The sequence below is a fragment of the Carex rostrata genome, chromosome 4 (assembly GCF_964058835.1).
Source record: "Carex rostrata chromosome 4, lpCarRost1.2, whole genome shotgun sequence".
In the NCBI taxonomy this organism is placed as follows: domain Eukaryota; kingdom Viridiplantae; phylum Streptophyta; class Magnoliopsida; order Poales; family Cyperaceae; genus Carex; species Carex rostrata.
This window is the reverse complement of record NC_135921.1, coordinates 478,866-499,391: the sequence shown is the minus strand read 5'-3', so window position 1 is coordinate 499,391 and position 20,526 is coordinate 478,866. Positions and strand designations below refer to the sequence as shown.

The 20,526-nt window shown below is 35.0% G+C and overlaps 2 protein-coding genes across 3 annotated transcripts; both read right to left on the bottom strand.

Annotated features, from left to right (window-relative positions):
* Positions 1–1,434: 1,434 nt before the first annotated feature.
* Positions 1,435–6,491, bottom strand: LOC144552574 (ATP phosphoribosyltransferase, chloroplastic-like). 2 transcript variants are annotated; one of them, XM_078300554.1, is made up of 11 exons: positions 6,080–6,491; positions 5,637–5,696; positions 5,130–5,243; positions 4,474–4,539; positions 4,271–4,378; positions 4,088–4,171; positions 3,747–3,848; positions 3,407–3,520; positions 2,631–2,711; positions 2,177–2,296; positions 1,435–1,752 (listed from the first exon to the last, which is right to left on the bottom strand). In XM_078300554.1, the coding sequence occupies exons 1-11, from the start codon at positions 6,311–6,313 to the stop codon at positions 1,657–1,659; spliced, it is 1,179 nt and encodes a 392-aa protein (XP_078156680.1). In that variant the 5' UTR covers positions 6,314–6,491; the 3' UTR covers positions 1,435–1,656. The 2 variants fall into 2 exon arrangements, with proteins under 2 accessions (XP_078156680.1, XP_078156681.1); XM_078300555.1 differs by having other exon boundaries at positions 5,130–5,257; positions 6,080–6,328.
* Positions 6,492–7,960: 1,469 nt separating this feature from the next.
* On the bottom strand, positions 7,961–10,468 carry LOC144553386 (alpha-terpineol synthase, chloroplastic-like). The gene is made up of 7 exons (XM_078301525.1): positions 10,330–10,468; positions 9,801–10,071; positions 9,329–9,686; positions 9,005–9,223; positions 8,768–8,909; positions 8,441–8,689; positions 7,961–8,281 (listed from the first exon to the last, which is right to left on the bottom strand). The coding sequence occupies exons 1-7, from the start codon at positions 10,438–10,440 to the stop codon at positions 7,979–7,981; spliced, it is 1,653 nt and encodes a 550-aa protein (XP_078157651.1). The 5' UTR covers positions 10,441–10,468; the 3' UTR covers positions 7,961–7,978.
* Between the last annotated feature and the right edge of the window lie 10,058 nt (positions 10,469–20,526).

The following is a 20,526-nucleotide window of genomic DNA, read 5'->3' as shown; positions in this document are numbered from 1 at the left end:
GGTGGATTGGAGAGGATCTTGCAATCTTCTCTTCTCCTCTTCTTCAAGTAAGCTTCAATCTCCTTCTTCTCTCTTGATCTCTGCTCTCTAAGTGTTCTGGAATGTAAAGGGGGAAAAGGCTCTCCAAATTCTGGCATAGGACCTGCTTATATAGGCAACGGATCTGACTTGGGGCTTTGCTGTCTGCTCTGGAAGCTCGCGATGCGACCTGCATCAGGTCTGATGAGAGTCGCATCGACTCTGATGAGGGTCGCATCAGCTCTGATGAGGGTCGCGTCAGATGTGATGAGGGTCGCGTCAGATGTCTCAGAATTCAGTAACTTCCCTGATTTTGCCCGTTTTCGCCTGATTCCTGCAAAGTAAGAACCAAAACATAGCAGTACCACATTCTATGGATATTCAATGTAAAAGGCACCATTTGTTGGTTCAAAACATAGATTTTTGTATGGAAACATGTCGAAATAATAGGTCTAATAAAGTGATATCACAGTTAACAAATATGACAATTTTAATAATTAATTATACAAATAAGTTATATTATACTTATACCAGCATCCACCAGACTAATTTCCAGCACTTGTCAGGACAAAACTGTACTAGTTGAAGCAAAATGATCAAACGGTTGATTCCAAACCCAAAAGAATGAACAATTCAAAGATTAGCAATTAATTAAAGTTAAGATCATGTGCAGCACCAAACTTCAAGTGAGACAAGAACACAACTAGCTAGGTTGTACATTGTGCCACACTGCAACACATTTCGGTACGAGCACAATATCAGATTTTAGGAACCAAAATCTACCAGCTGAAAGGTCCCAAATACCAGTATGGCCATTTCGTTGAGCATTCTTTAGATCAAACTTCGCTCCAATATAAATAATATTTATCTCAGTATAAATTGAACTTTTATAATGTGGCGTGGATAAAATATATGTCCCAAAAACTTATCATATTTATGAGGTATAGATTACAATTGTTAAAGAAATTAAACATTAATATAACTTATCCCATAAACATTAGCGATTTGATTAAAAATTCTAGTGCTCCTCCTTTTTATGGGCCCAGGAATGTTAAAAATTTGAGCCGGTCTTGTTCCTTTTGATGGAAATGGTACATTATTTTTAGGAAAGGAGAATTCTTCAAAATTGAGACGTTCAGAAGCTTAAATGAACCACACACATCTGGAGAGCGTGTTTGTTGCATGCAGCAATCGTTTCAGTGCCTAATAATGTGTCATAAATTTTATGTTGTCCAGGCTCTTTTGATCAAATGCCAGACTGAAAAATTTAGTATTATTTCCTTGTGCTGATTTGTTTAACAGGTAGAACTTTTTTATATGGAGTGTCTAGAATGTATTAGCATGGAGAATTTCAAACGTAATAACAAAAACATATCAACTTTGATCAAAAAGAGATCTTAGGCTTAGGCTCCTTGCTTTATACTGAAAATAAATTCTAATTGAAAATGGCAGAGTCGCTCTTTTGGCTCCATCCAACTCCACCCCTTTTCACATCTCAAAATTTACTATCTAGTTGCTAAAAGGCTCATTATTGAACTATAACATAAAACTAGATATAAAATAAGGAGCTGATTATAACTTGGCACCTTGAGGAACATAAACAATACAACAACAAAGAACATAACTGAAAGAACTCTTTCACATCCCAAGTTGAGAGATCAGCTTGCGCCACCTTGGAGTCTCTTCATCAAATATGTAGGTGAGCTTAGACACCAAGACTCCACTGCCACCAATCTACAATTGTCAAAATATTACCCAGTGAATAAATTACATTATTTAGCAGATGTTTAGTATTCTCTGACAATGCATACATGTTTAAGTTGGTAAAGGACATTCTAGATAAGGTCTAATTGGCCCCACTTGAAATCAGTTAATCACATTGAAAATAGCAGGGCAATCACATTATATCTGCCAGTTTGATTACCAGATTTTCATTTTTTACTGCAATGTTAAGCTAATTCCAGTAGTAGAAGATAAATCAAGGATGAACTAGGTTCAACAGATATGAGTCCGAGAATTCACGTAAACCTGAGAAATGACTGATGCAAACGGTGGCCAACACATTTAGAGAAAGTAATTTAGCCATTGAACGAAACCCCGTAATTCAGATAGATTGGAGAAACTTAATATATAATGTCAAGTATCCTTAGTTCCTTACAGATCGAAGTTGCTGGATTGACTTGTAAAGAGACTTCTGAGGCACCACAATGTTGATCGCATAATAGTCTACCTTTACTTTGCTGTCACGAAGGCAGTAAACTGGACTGATGGTGGGCCCCTGTCAACATTGCCACAGCATGACATATTAACTAACGATATTTAACTTCAGTGAGATATACTGTTTTGGAATTTTATCTCAGCATTTGGTACCCATTCAACCTGTCAAGTACCAAAATAACTCTTACTGTTTAAATCTTGAGACACTCAGGAGTTCACGAAAAAACACTACTGTTGACAATTTCACCTATACTTGCTTATCGAGGCTTAAGCATAAAGACAAAGCTAATTACAACTAAAAGAAGATACAGAAACCATGTACGAATTCGACTTGTAGAGTGTGGTACTCTATCCTGGGAATAAAAGTGCTATTTGTCTATTTGAGAAAATGATACCTGTAAGCCGCACAAAGATGTTTGAGTAAGAACTCTGTGTGCCACTTCTTCAGCAGTATCGCCCCTCATGTTTGCTGTTACCTATACCAATTAAGAAACCATGTACGAAAAGCAAGGAGTTATCAAGAAAGAGTATGTAGTGATTATGTCAAGGTAAAATGGAATGTATACCCCATTACCACTTGTTACATATCTTACTAAATATTTATCACCCAACCTTCAGAACAAGAAATTTATCCATCACAATATCACAACTGTATTGATAACTATCATCAAGACTTCAATCCTTTTGATATTTCCCCATAACATTAGTTTATTAAACAGATATATGATTTACTTTTTAATAATAATGGAAAAGATGATTCAACCATCAGTCTTAATATCAGAAAAAGCACCAAAACCTACTTTGATGAACTCCTTTGCTAATTTCCTCTCTTCACACGACAAGAGTTTTGAGCGATGCAGCAGTTATGTTGGTCAGAGGAATTGCAACGAATTAGTTAAAACCTAAACCTTGGAGATACATCAGAAAAGAGAAAAACAGTCTCAACTAAGTTGTCTTTGTAACCCTTAATACCAAGGTAAGGATAAATTTATCTTTTTCTTTCAAAGACTAATCACGAGTTATAATTTGGCTCATGTTTTAGGGAAATATCAAAGGGCACAAAACTTTGAAGTTTTTGATGGGAAATTATACAAGGTTGATAGAAGTGACGTGAAAACATTCAATTTTGGCTTATAATACAAAAAGGACATAAAATAACATATCAACCAACCATAATCTTTCCAGTGGCTGTAAGGTGAGCCTCCAGTCTCTCAAGCATCTCATGTGTAATCTCTAAAACGCCTTCACGGCTTCGCAGTGACCTCTTGCTAGCTATAAGCACTGCCTACAAAGTTTTCTTATGTCAATATCTAAGTTTATTTATTTGTCTAATCAGAAAATTAGTTTTACTTTTTTATTCTTTTTCATTTTACTTCTGCATTTAAGTTGTTTATTTGCTTTGAGAGTCTGAGCCCTAAACAACAGCAGCATTGCATTAGAAAAAATATAACTTGTTAATTGGAAACTAAAATAACATCATGAAGAAAACAGTTGAATAATATTGAACTTACTTGGCTTTGTAAAACAGTCCCGCCTTTAACTTCTTTCAAATTATTTTCACGCAAGGTTGTACCACTGCTGACAAGATCCACAATAGCATCAGCTGTTCCCATCTATTGCATCAGAAAGCACAAGGAGCAAAAAAAAGGGTCATGAATACGTCTGAATAAAACTTTCAAATACTCGGACAAAAAAAAAGATACAAATTAATCAGTGTAACAACATAACTTGTATCAATATTTGTCTTGAAGATAACCATGTTTTTTGCCATAAGAATGTAATTAAAAAGGTATTTGGTTTGGATAACCTCAAAATAATCTTCAAACTATCAAAATATTGTGAAAGAACTCACAGCAGGACATGACTCCAAAGCTCCATCAGCTGTGGTAACAGCCACATGCTTCAGACCCTTCTCTTTCAAAAATTTCGGGCCCAACTGTTATATAAGAAAAAATAGAACATATAAATCAAAATTATAGAAATAAAGGCAAGGAAGATTTAGTAACATTAATATATAATAGGCAAACAAGCATACGTATGTAAACCCAGTGACAACCCTCAGTGGTCTCTCTGCTGTCCATTGAGTCATCTTTGTTAATTCGTCAATGGAATTTATATTTTCAAAAATACCCTCCTTCGGAATCTGATTAAAATAACAGATTCGTTATAGTAATAAGATATGTAGGAAAAATAAACAGGTGAATATTGTAAATTATTTCAATTCAAGAGTTCATGTACCGCAACAGCTAAGCGACAATCTCCATACTGAAGTGCATCATGAACAATAACAAAATCCTCATTTCCCTGATTAATGAAAATAAGAATAACTTTGTTATCTGAATATACTAGATAAGCACTTAAAAAGACCAAAATGTTCTTTAATTACATGGCTGGATAACTCCTGAGGAATGTAATTAATTATAATGATGTCTAAAGAAACATCTCATATGTTACATAATGTACAGTAGGTAACTGCATGGTACCAACAACAACAACAACAACAACCAAGCCTTTAGTCCCAAACGAGTTGGGATAGGCTAGAAATGAAACCCAATCACAATCAAACAATAAAGATAAGTAATAATAAAGTAGTCATAAAATAAAAGTAATAAAAATAAAAGTGAAAGTGATAGTAATAATACTAATACTAATATTAACTGCATGGTACCAACCATGCAATTAATCCTGGATGCTGAACCAGATTTTAAAAAAGCAACTATCTGCAATTGGACCTCAACTCTTTATAGCCAATTAAACACAATGAAAAAAATAAACAAAAAAGAACAGAAACACATAACCTATACTGGCTGATACAAACTGGTCAATAGCAGTATGGTACCAGAACCAGCATCTGAATGGTATATAGCATTATTTCTCTTCTTTTAAGGGTCTACCTGTCCATACTCGCTGACTATGTCGTAACCTACGATACCAAGGTCAAGATCACCTAACTGCAACTTGCGAACAATGTCTTTCGGCCTTTGAAACCAAACCTCCAGGTTAGGAAGCTGCATAATAGCAACTATCAGCAATTATTAGTTTCATGATCTAACAAATTAAATTTTATAAATTGAAGATTCAGCAATGGTATGAACTATATTGTTATGCATGAACCCAAACACCATCAATTTGAAAAGACTGAAATCTCAATTAGTTTAGCCAAATTGAAAGGGGTCAAACTCCTTACTAAGCTAAATGCCAGGTAAAATAAAAAATGTCCCCTTTTTTACTCCAATTATGATTGATGTGACAATTGAAAAGACTGAAAGTGCAATTACAACATATCTCCATAACTAAAAATCTTAAAAATAAAAAATGAAATCAAACAGCCACCGAAGAGATTATACAACAATTAACTAAACTAAAACAGAATAATTCAAAAACAAAAACATAAATATTACCAGTGGAATGTCAGCCGTATACTGTCTTGGATTTGGCTTCCTGACAGTCAGTTGGCAACTCTGAAATTCGAGAAAACAAAGTGAGAAAAGCAACAACACACTCGCAACACATACAAGTGAAAGTGACCAGGGACAGAACTAAATTGGGGGTTGAAACGAAAAATGCATAATGTGTGTGTGGTCACTGGAATTTGAACCAAGTCTACGCACTGACAAGGTGAAATTTTAACCACAAGCTACAAGCAGGCATTCAGCATTTTATATCTATGCACTCACAAAGTGAAATTTTAACCACTAGCTACAAGCACACATTTAGCATTTTTAATTTTATGAGGAAGCTGAACAATATACAAATTTAATAGAACGAAAAAATTAATTAAATTTCAATATACATTGTTAAAAAGTTTAATATTATTTGGGGCGCAATCGATGATTAGAAATACCTTTAGGAGATCTAGGGTTTGCTCCGACAAACGGCCCTTGCTTGGAATCCCGAGTCGGACGACACTGCGTTCTACCTCCATCGTCGCCCTCGGAGCTACATCTCCGGCAATGTAAGTTGCGGCGGAGCAGCACACCATTTCATATTTACTCGAACGCCTGTTGGTTTTCCACCTTACAGTAAGTGGAGAACTGGAGGACTGAATTACCCCTGTCAGATCCAACGCAGCTGCCATATTTGCTCGATAGTGCAAGAAAAAAGAGAAGATTGCAGTGTAAAAAAGGGAGAATTCGACCGAGCTGTAGCCGTAGCCCGTACTAGCTTGGCGAAGCGATGTCGCTTTTGGCAACTCTGGTCTATGTCTATGGTGGATTTAGGTTTCACAAGGAAAACAGTCTGGCCCACTCGTCATTTAGCAGTTTTGAAGATGAAACTATTTAAACCAAGTTCACATCGTCAGATGCACGGACAATCGGTTATTCTGCACTCCGCATCCGGAATTCCTATCCTCTGAGATATCTCATATTTTGCGTCACTTCTCCGAAAATCTCAACCGTTTAAATACTTTCTGCACGAATCTCAAAGCTTAAATAATTGATAACAATTTTGTATCCACAAATAACAATTTCGTATATATTTAAAAAGTTAGTATAAAAAAATTAAGCATATTTTAACATAGTAAATATATTTAGCAGTTCAGGTCCGATTATTTTTGCTTTTGCTTCAAACACACCCTTGGGCAATTTCCATTCATACAAGAATCCAAAGTTACACAGAACAAAGAAATTACATTTTGAACATAGGATAAGTGAAACCCAAATATGTTAACCTCTCTCTTCTATCAGGTCCGATTATTTAAACTTTATATTTTTAAAGATAAAAATACAAGATATAGTAACTACGAAAACAATGACAGATTTTAACTCCGGTCTATCGTAGTTTTGGAAACCTAAAATTTAAATATAAATGCTAAATTCATAAGATATTATTTTGATATTCATCCAATCATACTGAGGGAGGGAAACCTTAGCCATCAAAACTCCCGACCCCCCCCCCCCCCCCCCCCCCCCCCTCCATCCTCTCTCACCAGCCCACTCCAAGTATCTCAGTCCATTATACTAACTAGCTCTCTGCTTTCTTCGTCTCTTCTTTGAGAATTGTGAACCATCAGCTCTGACTTTTTCTCTGCTTAAACTTCAGACCTTGTGCGACTTCATTACTGCTAGAGCTCAGTTTATGGAAATAGCAAAAGGGATGGTCAAAGAGATAAGGCATGGCCCATCAATTCAAAAAAAACACCAGGGTTGGTATTGATCAAACTACTGCTGATGACTCATCTACATCACGGATGGTAAAGATCACCACATCTACATCATCGGTGTAATAGCCCAACCGATGTCGCAGAGTCAATCAAATCTAACGGTTGGATAAAAAAAACGATTTTAAATGGGGGGGGGGCATCAACGCCATTGGTTTGTTAAATGTCAACTGATGGTAAAAGGTTCAACGTAATTATAGCGATGTCATTGGTGACGAACACTATCTGTGTGGAAGCACATCCAATAGTAAACGGGCAATGGTAAAAATTGTTTTTTTTTGTAGTAGTAGTGATACTTGACAGTACTTAACCGCAAAACTTGTAAATCAAGCAACACAACAAACTAAAGTCCATGATCCCACACAATATTACAATGGCAGCACATACAATTAATATATGCAAGTATTTTGCATCCAAATGGTTTAAATAAAATTATTATTTGCATGGCACCTACATGTACAGCATCAATGTTTTTTCAATTAATCATCCGTACGTTTTTGAATTGTCGAGTACGTTGTGGAACTTACACCATCAATTAATCATCCTTATGTAATTAATACATGTACATGAAATTAATTATAATTAATCCATGCTTATGGAATCTAGCAGCAAAGATTTAACAAGACCCTTCATCCTTTGACCCGGGGCACCCACACCGTCCCCACCATTATATAAGCAATGTGACATGCGTGCCAGATTGACACTTGCATTGATGAGCGGTGGAGGTAATGCATGGCGACCATGACCAAGAGATTCGTCATTAATTTTTTTCCATGTCTCCACAATGAGCTTTTCAATGGCCTTGCGCGCTTGTTGCTCGGTACACAATTGCTCTTGCATGTAGCATGCTATGGCCGATGGTGCATCACCTCGTTCTAACTCCGCCTGGAATTTAATTATATTTATATATATATGTAAATTAAGAAGCTCTTTAATTAACTAATGAAGAAGAATTTCCAATAAGTGGCAAAAATAGGAGTATGGAATAGTATTAATTATAACTTCAAATTAAAATAGGATCCGGAGTATGAATTAATAACTGACATGATGAGTTGCACAGTCGTTGGTGAGGCGAAATATCATTGCGCATGATTGTACCAGTCTCGGATATTTTATTTGAAGATTCAGAGCTTGTGCTGTTGTTTTGTTCCCTAACACCATAAAAGCATGCGTCAGCAAGAGCGGCGCGGTCGATGAAACCCATCCATTCTCTAGGTACTCTTCAAATTTCGCTTTATAACCATTTTTGTACCATTTGGCCTCCGTTAAGAAGGAAACACATGCATCCTGCCACTGTAACAGTAAATGAACTTCTTTAACATTAATTTAACTGAACTTGATCTAATTAAAGTTTGAACTAGAAGAACTCACAGCTTTTATAAGGATAGGTGAAGCATCCCAGCCATGTTTTGCAAGAACATAAGAAGCTGTTTCCTTGGTTGTATTGAACATAACACCATATAGAGCTCTCATATATTCTGGTAGTCTTTCTGTTGCTTCAACCTCGTCCCACCTGGAAGTTCATTTAAATTTCTACATTAATTAAACTGTAATCACAATATTGATATTTATACAGCACATGTATAATGGGTCTCTTAAATATTATACCTCTGGATAACTTCAGTAAAAAGCAATAGCTCATCCAAGGTTCCATAAATATCATATACATCATCCAAAGTTACAATCACAACTGCCAGTTTTGTAAGTACTTCTCTGCAATATGTGTTATGTGGTTCTGGTGCAATTCCAGTTGCATAGAAGAATGACTCAATTAAGCGATCTCTAGCAAAAGGCACCTTCTCCCTTAAACCCAGTTCTATCCACCATCTAACTCATAGAAGAATACAATAAATGAATAAATAAAATTAAACTCAGTTCATCTAACTTATATATATATAAATGCATTTATCAGAATATTATATATATATGTACCTTGTAAGCTTTGAAAGTTCTCCTTGATGCACAAGTTGCACTCTGTTGTACTCAAGCTTTGCAAATTTTGTTAGCACAGGATTCACATTCTGATTTCCTTGACATTGATCTATGTACCACCTTGTCTCCAGTCTTGGAACCCTCCAATGCAATGGGACCTCTAGTGCATGCTCCACTCGCCCCTTCAGTTTTTCATCCATGCATGTTTTCTTGAGTTGATTTAGTTGTTTTGTCGAAAATACCCTTGGTTCGTCCCATAATTTCTCTCCCTCAAATGTGAGAAATGAGGCGCCATAGAGGGAAAGGAGAGCCTCTATGTCATTTTGTACGTTTCCATTCATAATAGTACTCAGAATGTCTGTCAGATAATTAAAGAAAGAAATAAGCTTTGTAATTAATAACAATTTTTAATAAAAAAGAAAAGAAAAGAAAATGGTATTAATGGCAACACATAATTAGAAGAATAGCATACCTTGAGGGACTTCATGACAATTCTCTCTCATTAGCCTAAAGAGAAGAGCCAAAGAAGCAAAATCATTCTTCAATATTGTAGCTTTTGCATTATTAATTACCATTTCTTCAAGAATATGTTTTATTTCCTCTGAGAAATGATAAGCAACTCCGAGTCGCTGAAGCGTGTCTACCAAGTTGAGCTTGGCAGGAAGCTGAGACTCCTTATACATCAACTGACTTCTGATGTTGCTCTTCATCTCCTTATAACACTTACTAAATTTTAGTGTTTCCTATAAAAAAAATTTGTGTAAGATCGATATATAGATCACTACTGAGATGAAAAATGCACTCGATATATATATATATATATATATATATATATATTCCAATGTGATTTGAAATGCCTTAATGCATATTTTGAATTTAGACTTGGTACGTACGTAAGGTTGCACCACACCACATAATTAATGAAAAAATATATACAAATTAATTGTGATTAAAACTACTAGAATTGATAAGACAGTTTTAATTGTAAAGATCGATCATACGTAATTTTTTTGTGGTGATGAAATGGAGTGGTAATCCCACGAGTTGGGTGCATAATTTGCGGTTCGTCTTGTCAACGGTACTGATGACACCAAGCACCCCTCCTTTGCCATCTCTCAATATTGCAGGTGATTTCACTCTAGATGGTGCATAGTTGCTTCAAGCATCCATCTATTTATAGTCAAGATTTTAGAGTCAGGCTATGCATGGTTCTTAATTAATACCATTTGCAATTAATGTACGGATCGTTTCATGTATTGGATTCGTATTTCTATTATCAAAATTCAAATATTCAATTCAAATTACTCAACATTATTATCATATGAAAATATACTTAGAGATCAAATTTTATATTTTTCAGAAACTTTTTACTATATTTTGAGACAATTAGAAACTTTTTACACCTGACCATGTATCGTGTTGTGCCAAATTTTTGAAAGATATATAATCACATCACATGAATAGTCACGATACGAGACACGTGAGTTACAACATGTGGCCTCCACATGTGTCATGTCGTGCCGTGATGGAACTGTGTTGTACTGTGGTGTATCTAATCGTGCCGTAACTTTTTTAGATCTATATTATCGCTACTCCGCTCCGATTCACCAAGAAAAAAATATTGTACTATTGTCAATATTTTGTGTCTACTTCTGACCAAAATCTTGGATCCACCCCTGAATATGATATAATTATAAAAATATCTAAACGGGGACTCTCCATGCCAGGTGGAAACAATGTACGTCACATGTACAGTCACAACAAAATCAATTGGGCTGGGAAGCTACGTCACAGGTAATCGGCCACAAAAAAATCAATCTGGTCTTGGCCGGTTGCCCCTCGAGTATGAATCCTCTGAGATATCTCAACTTTTGCGTGACCGACGTGTCCGGTGCCTATTCGATCGGGGGGTGATGTAGGGGTCAGTATTATGTGTGCTTTGAGATTCGTGCAGACGTATTTAAACGTACGGTTGTGATTTTCCATAAAGTCACGACAAAGTTTGAGATATCTCAGAGGATACGAATTCTTGGCGAGTTGGCTGTCGCCCCTCGGAGACAAATTAAATAAGTGGGTCCCCGGCGACTTTAATTACAAAGGATTAGATCGAAAGTATTAATCGGCCACAACAAATCAATCTGGTCTTGGCCGGTTGGCCCTCGGAGACAAAATAAGTGGGTCCCCGGTGACTTAATTTACAAAGAATTACAAAATATTCATGCATGCAAAAATTATTAAGGTTACACAAATTTAAGTTACAAATTTTCAAAACTGAGGCTATATATGGTATAGCATAGCGCATGTATATATATATATATATATATATATATATTGGTCCATACAACGGATAAATACCTAATTCATTTTTAAAGTCCAAAAAAAATCCTTTTAAAACATTGTTCAAAATGATATCCATATCAAAAATTACTTAAAGTTCAAATTATATATTTTTTTTAATTTGTTTACTATTTTTAAAATAGGTAGAAAATCACTTAATCTAAATATTATAGACCATTTAAAAATAGTGAATTTCTGCCTATCTAAAAGATTAAAAAATGACAAATTTAGTATGCAAGTACATGATTTTATATAAAAATTATGTTCAATGATTCATATTGTCTTTTTTCTCTTTAAATTCGAACATATTAATCCGTAGTACATACTAATTCAATTTTCACATAATTTTCAATTTATGGGGGGGCCTAAACCTCCTTTAATTCTTCCTCAGTTCCATTCGCCCCTACAACTAGGATCGAAACTTAGCATTTTCTAGGTCCGTTTTAATTAATAATTATTGTCCAACTTGTATGTCAAAAAATATGTATGAGGAGAGTTCAAATGCCTTTATGAAGCCTCCACTTCTAAATTTTCTCTTTTATTCTTTGATTTATTCCATTTAAAATGGGGTGACCTGAAAAACAAAAAAATGGTGTCACCAATTCACCACAGCAACCCATGTTCCTCCTTGAGAATTGAGACAAGATACTGATTACGATATATTATTACAAAAAAAAAACATGGGAAATGACCTAATTAAAGTCAATACAGTTGTTGTGTTAGATCGATATCGGTCCATTTCGACATAAATTATACGAACATCGATCATTTCTAAAATGAACAAATTTTTGTGGTTGCTTTTAAGTCTCTCTTGCTTGTGGTGTCAACATCGGAGAATATAATACAAGTGCTTAATTCTTTGCCATGAAAGTGCCCATCAATATTTCATGGGTTATTCATGTGGCTTACATACCAACAAATATAAACACATTTCCTTGTTGCATAATTTGTCATGTTTTATTTAATAAATCAATCTCTTTATGCAGTTTTTTTTATTTCAAATGGAGAATTATACAACAGATCATAAAATATAAAATGCATCAAGATTGGTTTATTATTTAATGTTGGTCATTAAATTGCTTTCAATTTAAAAATTGTAATAAAATTATTTATTATTATGTTATTAATATTTTCTACTAGATTCATGAAGTCTGTAGCGAATATTATTTTCTTAATATTTTGTATTTTATTCATAAAGTTTGTAGGATGTAGTAGATATTTATTAAATTTTTTTGTTGCTGATTAAATTGCATTGAGATTGTTTTATGATGTGTTAAATTAGTTTATTATTTTTGTAGCAAATATGAATTTTTTTTGTCGCAAATATTTTGTACTTCATCGCATCAAGATTAGTTTATTATTTTTGTTACATCATTTTTCAAGCTTGCGTACAGAGCAGGAATAGATGTGTTTTATATCATTATTTATAATGTTTTTAATCATTCTTTTAACTACTGTTGTTATGTTAAATTCAACTATTTAAATTTCAATTGTCGTTTCTGGTAAAAAAAAAAATTTTCCTACTGCACATTTCAAACTGGTACAAAGAATGTATGGGGGTGTCATTCATTTTAATTCATGTCATGAAGCTAATTTAACACATCATGAAACAATCTCAATGCAATTTAATCAGCAACAAAAAAATTTAATAAATATCTGTTACATCCTACAAACTTTATGGATAAAGTACAAAATATTAAGAAAATAATATTTGCTACAGATTTCATGGATCTAATAGAAAATATTAATAACATAATAATAAATAATTTTATTATAATTTTTACATTGAAAGCAATTTAATCACCAACATTAAATAATAAACCAATCTTGATGCGTTTTATATTTTATGGTCTATTGTATAATCTTCCATTTGAAATAAAAAATTGCATAAGGAGATTGGTTTCTTAAATAAAACACAACGTATTATGCAACAATGAAATGTGTTTTATATTTGTTGGTATATTGCATGTTTTCTATTTGTTGGTATATTGCATAACCCTCCATTTTAAATAAAAAATGATGGAGAGTAAATGGGGAGAAGTGAGAGAGAGAGAGAGAAAAGGGAAGAGAAAGTGGAGCCCACAATGACATTTTGTTAATAATTTATGAATATGTGTATTTTGTTTGTTGGTTTGGAAATAAAGGACAATTTGTACATTCTCCCACTTTGCTCCCGTTGTGTTCAGTACTTTTCGAAATAAATTAAACGAACATTATTTTAAACATGAGCAAATTTTTGAGGTTACTATTAAATCCTTATCTTACTTGTGGTGCACGTGTCAATTTGGGAGAATACGAGTGCTCTAAATTCATATATATATGTATCGAGAACTATATATAAGTGGTCAATATATATATCCAAATTTCCAATAACCTAATGCATGTACATATATATTCAAAGTTGCAAAAGAAAAGAAAAACTCAATTTCTATATATACAAAACAAAAGATGTAGGGCTTGGCTTAATGTAAGCCACATCTAGAACCCATGAAATAATCATGTCTACTTGATTAATTTGATGGCGAAGAAACACCCGTATTCTCCCAAATATGACATTATTAGAAACAAGAGAAAATTTTGACAGGGGTTGCTTTATAAGAATCTGCTACTATATATCAAAAAATGTACACAATGACTATTACTGAGAGTATATATGCTGACAGATATTAATTGCTAGCTATTTCTGTCGACAAATTAATATTGTTATTTCTGAGAAAATAATATTAGTGTAATTTATTTTGACAGAGACCACACACCAACTATTTTGACCAGAAAATATATGTTTGGAAATGATTAATGAAATAAAACATTGTAAATTAACGTTTCAGAAAATTTAGGACTTGAGCCTAGAATTAGAAGATAGGTTTGGTAATTTCATTATTGAAGACCTGAGAACTAACCTTAATTTGTTTAATTTTGTGGCAAAAGTAATGTTTTCTTATATATTCTGTATGAGATGTTGCAAAGTTCAAAATCTGAGTGAAAATTTTTTTTTCCTCCTGCAATTTCCATATTTGGTCATATATATATATATATATATATATCTATTTTCATGCAGATTTTTTATCAGCTTTTCAGTCATTGTTAGTCTTCTCCTTTCTTCTTGCGCTACTAACCAGGCTATCCATGCCAGTCTTTATATAGTCTAGTCTGGTAATTAATGTCCTCATTGTATTATATATTTCTTCCAAGTAGTAATTACCTGCCTTTGTGAGATTTGCTATTTTGATGCTCATCTCTTGTGGTGTTTTTGCTATTTTCTGCGCTGACCAATTTTCTTGTACCATTGTCTTCAATCAGAAATTCCAAGTTCGATAAAGCAAAACAGGAAATTAATTAGTAGCTCACAAAAAGTAATTTAACTATACAGAAAATGATAAGTTATATGGAACAGAGCAGAATTGGTGTTTTAAAGGATCTGGAGTGCACATTTTTAACATGTGGATATTTCCAAGTTCTGTTTGTGGATGTGAAAACTTAGCTTGTTAATACGAATTTTAAAAGCACGGTCATTGGTCAGACCCATTAATATTTTGCTCGCAAAATTTAAAAATAGCTAAGTGTGCACACTACTATAATTTACATTTTTTCCATGCAGAGTATATGTTATTTCTAACCGGATGAAGGGTTTATGGAAATAAAATTGCGTTTTCTGACACACTTAATTATTTTCAACGGTAGTCCTATGAAAATAGTAGTGCATGGGAATCCATGTTGTCTGCACATGGAAATGCTTCCTATCCACCCTTAGAAATAATATTGCACGATCCATGACCCACCTAACAGACCATTTATTATATTTTATTAGAAGTTCCTAGAAATAACTCGCCCCATGCCCTTGGAAATAAGTGTTTTGTTTAATCTTTTTATATTATTTTATAGTGAAGGTTAATGGAAATACTGGAGCACTATGCTCTTGAAAATGTTTTATTGATTCAGTTTATATTATTTTATAGTTAGACTTATTATTTTTATGATACTACTATTGGAAAAGTTTCATTCATGGTGACATAAGTCTTTCTGTTTATTTGATATCTCCCTTTGTAGCAATAGAAATAAATCACAACATACAGCAAGCAGTATTTAATTGCGATATATAAAATGAAACACTACAAATTGAAAACATAAATTTGGGTATTTGAACTAAGCCAATATATTTAATTTGATACAGATATTTTGATAAATCCAAGCAATACATGCTTTCTCGAATGACTCTAGCTTTTGTCCCCCCTACAATATATGTTGTTAAACATATGAGTGTTATTAAATGAGTAAAATAATTATATACAATAAGTAAACAGTGAATTAAATGAAGATGAAGATGCAAGGGCTGAGATGCAAATAGTTGTTCTACAAGGACTGAAATGAGAATAACAGTTATATATAGATATTAATTGTCCTTTTTAAGCAAAAAAAACCAATACGACATAATATAGGGACCCAACTGTAATTTTCTTATTTATTGTTCTAACAAGGTTCCAAGTTAGTAACCATGTATACCTGTAAACTATGTGCATCCCACAAGACAGTGAACTGCTGATCAGTGTTGTAAAATGCGGTTTTGTTCATGCATGTGAAAGACCACTACATATTGCATATGTGGCCACATATGCGGATTTGTATGCGGAAGTACATATGCGGTTTTACTATGCTTGTTAAAGAATTATAGATAAAATAAAACTAATTTATATCTAAAGACTTGTTTAGTCTAGTGGTTTGTGCTCTTTATTATATTATAAAGGTTATAGATTCTAATTTTCTTCACCGCAAATAATTTTTAGACTTTTTTCAAGTCCACATGGAACATATATGTGTCTGTATATTCAAAACTGCGTGAACTTGACTGCATGAGATTTTGTATGCGAAAGACCAATGCATAAGCATATGCAGATCATGCGGCCGCATTTTACAACATTGCTGCTAGTTACTAAACAACATCAAATTAAATACCTATTACAAATCCAAAAAGAGAACAAAGTTAGAAAATCTGGTTGACAAAATGCTTTATAGGCTAGTAAAATGTAAAGTAAATTAAAATGGAAAACCTAACACGTGTATTGCTTTACCAATTAATATCCTTCATCAAAATCATCGTAATTAAACCAATCTTCTTGCTCCATGTGATACTCTTACTCTCTGTCATGCTCTTCCTCATGTTTCACTACTTGGTTTTCATCTCTCGCCATAGATTGTGGTGCATCTGATGTTGTTGGCGGAAGGACTGTTATTTCGTCCACTAGCTCGAAGTCATTTTCTCCAAAGACCATACCATCCCAATCAAAGTCTTATCAATCTGAAACTGATATTGGATTATTCAACCTTTCATATTGATAAAATTCTAAGTTTGAATCGTCGCCCTCGACTTGAAACCTTTACTTTTGGCTTATTTTAAATGTCACCCACCAAGACAATCTTTCAGGCTTGATAGATGCATATGATAGGTAGCACACTTGAGTTGCTTGAGCTGCTAATACAAACAGCTCGTAAGTTGCTAGATGAGAAGTATGGTTAACCTCAACAATATCATGTTCGTGGTCCACTTTTACATCGTTTATTATGTCAAACTAATCACACCTAAATAGAACTACCGTATGAGCATTATATTCTAGTGCAATGACCTCTTGGAGAAAAATAAAATAAAAGCTGCTTTCTTTCATGCTCTGAAAAATTGCTTAGCCATACCATGATACTACAAGCTTAACTGTGTCATTGGCCAAAAAAAACCAACTGGTGCATATAGAGCCTACGATCTTTAATAAAAAAAACAAAAACAAAAAACAATTTCATACTAATTAAGTTCATCGATCTTTGATTGAATCTACGGCCTGATTCATTTTCATTTTGGGGTACACTTGAAGAACGATTTTCAAATTAAAAGAAGTTTGGAGAAAAAGGAAGATACGAAAATGGAACAGAAATCTAGAATGGTAGAAGAGATGATATTTTGGGATTTATAATCACACGAGGAAAGATTTTGGCATGTGCGTTTTTTTCTCATAGAAAATAAACTTTCCTTTTTTATTAGTTGTTTTATTAAATGAGCGAGAGAGGTGAAGAGCAAAATTGATATTTGAAAAAAAAAAATTCTGTTAGCTCTCAAAATGAGACTAGGTGCTCTCTCTATAACACTCCCCTAAATATGTGTGTGTGTGAGAGAGAGAGTAATTTTGAATTTTTTTTTTCTTGGGGATATCAATAAAAATTTTGATTTTTTTTTTTGTTTAGTTTGGTAATTTGTAAGACTATGGAATTCTCATTAGTATATCTAAATTCACAAGAGATAATGATGTACTAATGGAATTCTCTTCCTCTTTTTGCATTGTCAAGGACCGCCGCACCATGACACCGCTTCTTCAAGCAACACTTAATAATGGCCTTTACCATTTTTCTTCTTCCCCTCGGGTTTTTATTGGAGAGCGTGTCTCGGCCGATACATGGCATGCCCGGTTGGGGCACCCTTCCTCCACTACTACCCGAACCATTTTAAAATCTCATAATCTTCCTCTTTTAGGTCATACGTTGAATAATTGTGAACATTGTCACAAAGCAAAGGCACATGTTTTGCCTTTTTCTCTTTCTTCTTCTCTTGCTTCTTTTCCCTTGGAAGTGATTCACTTCGATTTATGGGGACCCTCACCTATTGTATCAAGAAATGGCTATAGATACTATGTGCATTTTATTGACGAGTTTTCTCGTTTTTCTTGGATTTATTTTCTTCGCACTAAAAATGAGGTGGTGCATGTTTTTCAAAAATTCAAGGCTCAAGTAGAGAATTTATTTACCACCACCATTAAAACTCTCCAAACCGATGGAGGAACCGAGTTTAAGCCAATTACTCGCATTTTTCCACAACTTGTCCATCAAATCTCTTGTCCCCACACCCCACAACAAAATGGTATTGCCGAACGAAAGCATCGACACGTTGTCGAATTGAGTCTTGCCATTATTTCTCATGCCCTCATTACCACTTGATTTATGGGACCATGTCTTCCAAAGCGTTGTATTTCTCATCAACCGTATACCACCTTCTCATTCCTCCTCTTCTCCATACACTAACCTCTTCAAACGAGAACCCGATTATTTATTCTTGCGAGTTATTGGATGTCTTTGCTTTCCCTTACTTAGACCCTATAACGCTCACAAATTACAATTTCGATCCCTTCCTTGCATTTTTCTTGGTTATTGCGAAACCCAAAAAGGATACAAGTGCCTTCATATACCCACTTCCAAAGTATATGTAAGTCGCAATGTTCGGTTTGAGGAGACCATTTTTCCCTTTGCTCACCAAATTTCGGCTCTGGAACAACCACCTGCCTTATCTTGGTCACTGCCTTCCCTACTGGTGCCTTCAATTTTTTCAAATCCTTTGACCGAAAATTCACCTGCCTTGACCTTGACCGAACTTCCACCTGATCAGCCTTGTTCTGATCCAATGACCGTAACTTCACCTAGCAGGCCTCCCTCACACCATTCTAGCCCAGCTTCTCGGCCCAGTTTACTTGGGCCTCATCCCTTGGCAGCACCTTCCTCAGAGCCTGTTTCTACTCCACCTATTTCTTGCGCAGATGACCCAGTCCCCTTAATTTTGCCTGAGCCGACCCCACTTAACACTCCTTTACCTGAGCCGAACCCAATTGACTCTGCTTCAACAAATACTCACCATATGCAGACTCGGTTGAAAACTAAGTCTACCCGACCAAAAACCTTTCCTGACCATGTTACCTATCTCACTACAAAACATCCTCTCCCTCCACCTTCTTCCCTTGAACCGACTTGTTTCACCACGGCTAACAAACAACTTGAATGGCGCAAGGCCATGACCGATGAGCTTACGGCCTTAGCTCATAATCAAACATGGGATCTCGTACCACTTCCCCCGAATCGCCAAGTCATTGGGTGTAAATGGATCTATAAGATCAAAAAGAAATCGGATGGATCGATTGAACGGTTCAAGGCTCGACTTGTTGCCAAAGGTTATACTCAAGAAGAAGGGATTGATTACCATGAAACTTTTAGTCCCGTGGTCAAGCCGACAACAATTCGTTTGGTTCTCTCCCTTGCCGTTACACATGGATGGGACATTCGTCAACTAGATGTGAACAATGCCTTTCTTCATGGAGACCTTGAAGAGAGTGTATATATGGCTCAACCACCCGGGTTCACGGATCCTCTTCATCCCACACATGTTTGTCGGCTCAAGAAGGCATTATACGGGCTCAAACAAGCTCCTCGAGCTTGGTTCCATAAACTTGCTTCCACTCTTCTCAAGCTTGGGTTTCAAGCCTCTCAATCTGACCCTTCACTTTTTATCTCTTCAACTTCTTCTTCTATCACCATCATTCTTGTATACGTGGATGATATCATCATTACAAGCTCTCTTTCACATGTCATTCCCACCCTCATCTCTTCTCTTGCCTCGCAATTTTCACTCAAAGACCTTGGGCCTCTTCATTATTTTCTAGGAATCCAAGTGTCTTCCATTCCAACTGGCATGCATCTTTCACAACCGACTTACATTCATAATCTTCTCTTGAAAGCAAAAATGGATGGAGCAAAGCCGTGTGCTTCACCCATCTCACCTTCCACCACTCTCTCCAAGAATCAAGGAACTCCCATGCACGACCCTCATCTCTATCGAAGCACGGTTGGGGCCCTGCAATATGCTACCATCACGCGGCCCGACATTGCGTATGCCGTGAATAAAGTTTCCCAGTACATGCACAACCCCACCGAAGATCATTGGGATGTGGTCAAACGCATATTGCGGTACCTAAAGGGCACGCTCAATCATGGTCTCACCATTGATAGCAAATCCTCGATTCAATTACATGCCTATACGGATTCCGATTGGGCAGGGTGTC

Excerpts from the sequence above, each read along its gene's own strand:
- LOC144552574 (XM_078300554.1), bottom strand. The coding sequence starts at position 6,313 with ATGGCAGCTGCGTTGGATCTGACAGGGGTAATTCAGTCCTCCAGTTCT. Across the intron at positions 5,697-6,079 it reads AAACCCTAGATCTCCTAAAG|AGTTGCCAACTGACTGTCAG; the intron begins GTATTTCTAATC and ends CTCGAATTTCAG. Across the intron at positions 2,297-2,630 it reads CATCTTTGTGCGGCTTACAG|GGGCCCACCATCAGTCCAGT; the intron begins GTATCATTTTCT and ends CAATGTTGACAG.
- LOC144553386 (XM_078301525.1), bottom strand. The coding sequence starts at position 10,440 with ATGGCAAAGGAGGGGTGCTTGGTGTCATCAGTACCGTTGACAAGACGA. Across the intron at positions 9,687-9,800 it reads TTGTCATGAAGTCCCTCAAG|ACATTCTGAGTACTATTATG; the intron begins GTATGCTATTCT and ends ATTATCTGACAG. Across the intron at positions 9,224-9,328 it reads GAACTTTCAAAGCTTACAAG|ATGGTGGATAGAACTGGGTT; the intron begins GTACATATATAT and ends TCTATGAGTTAG.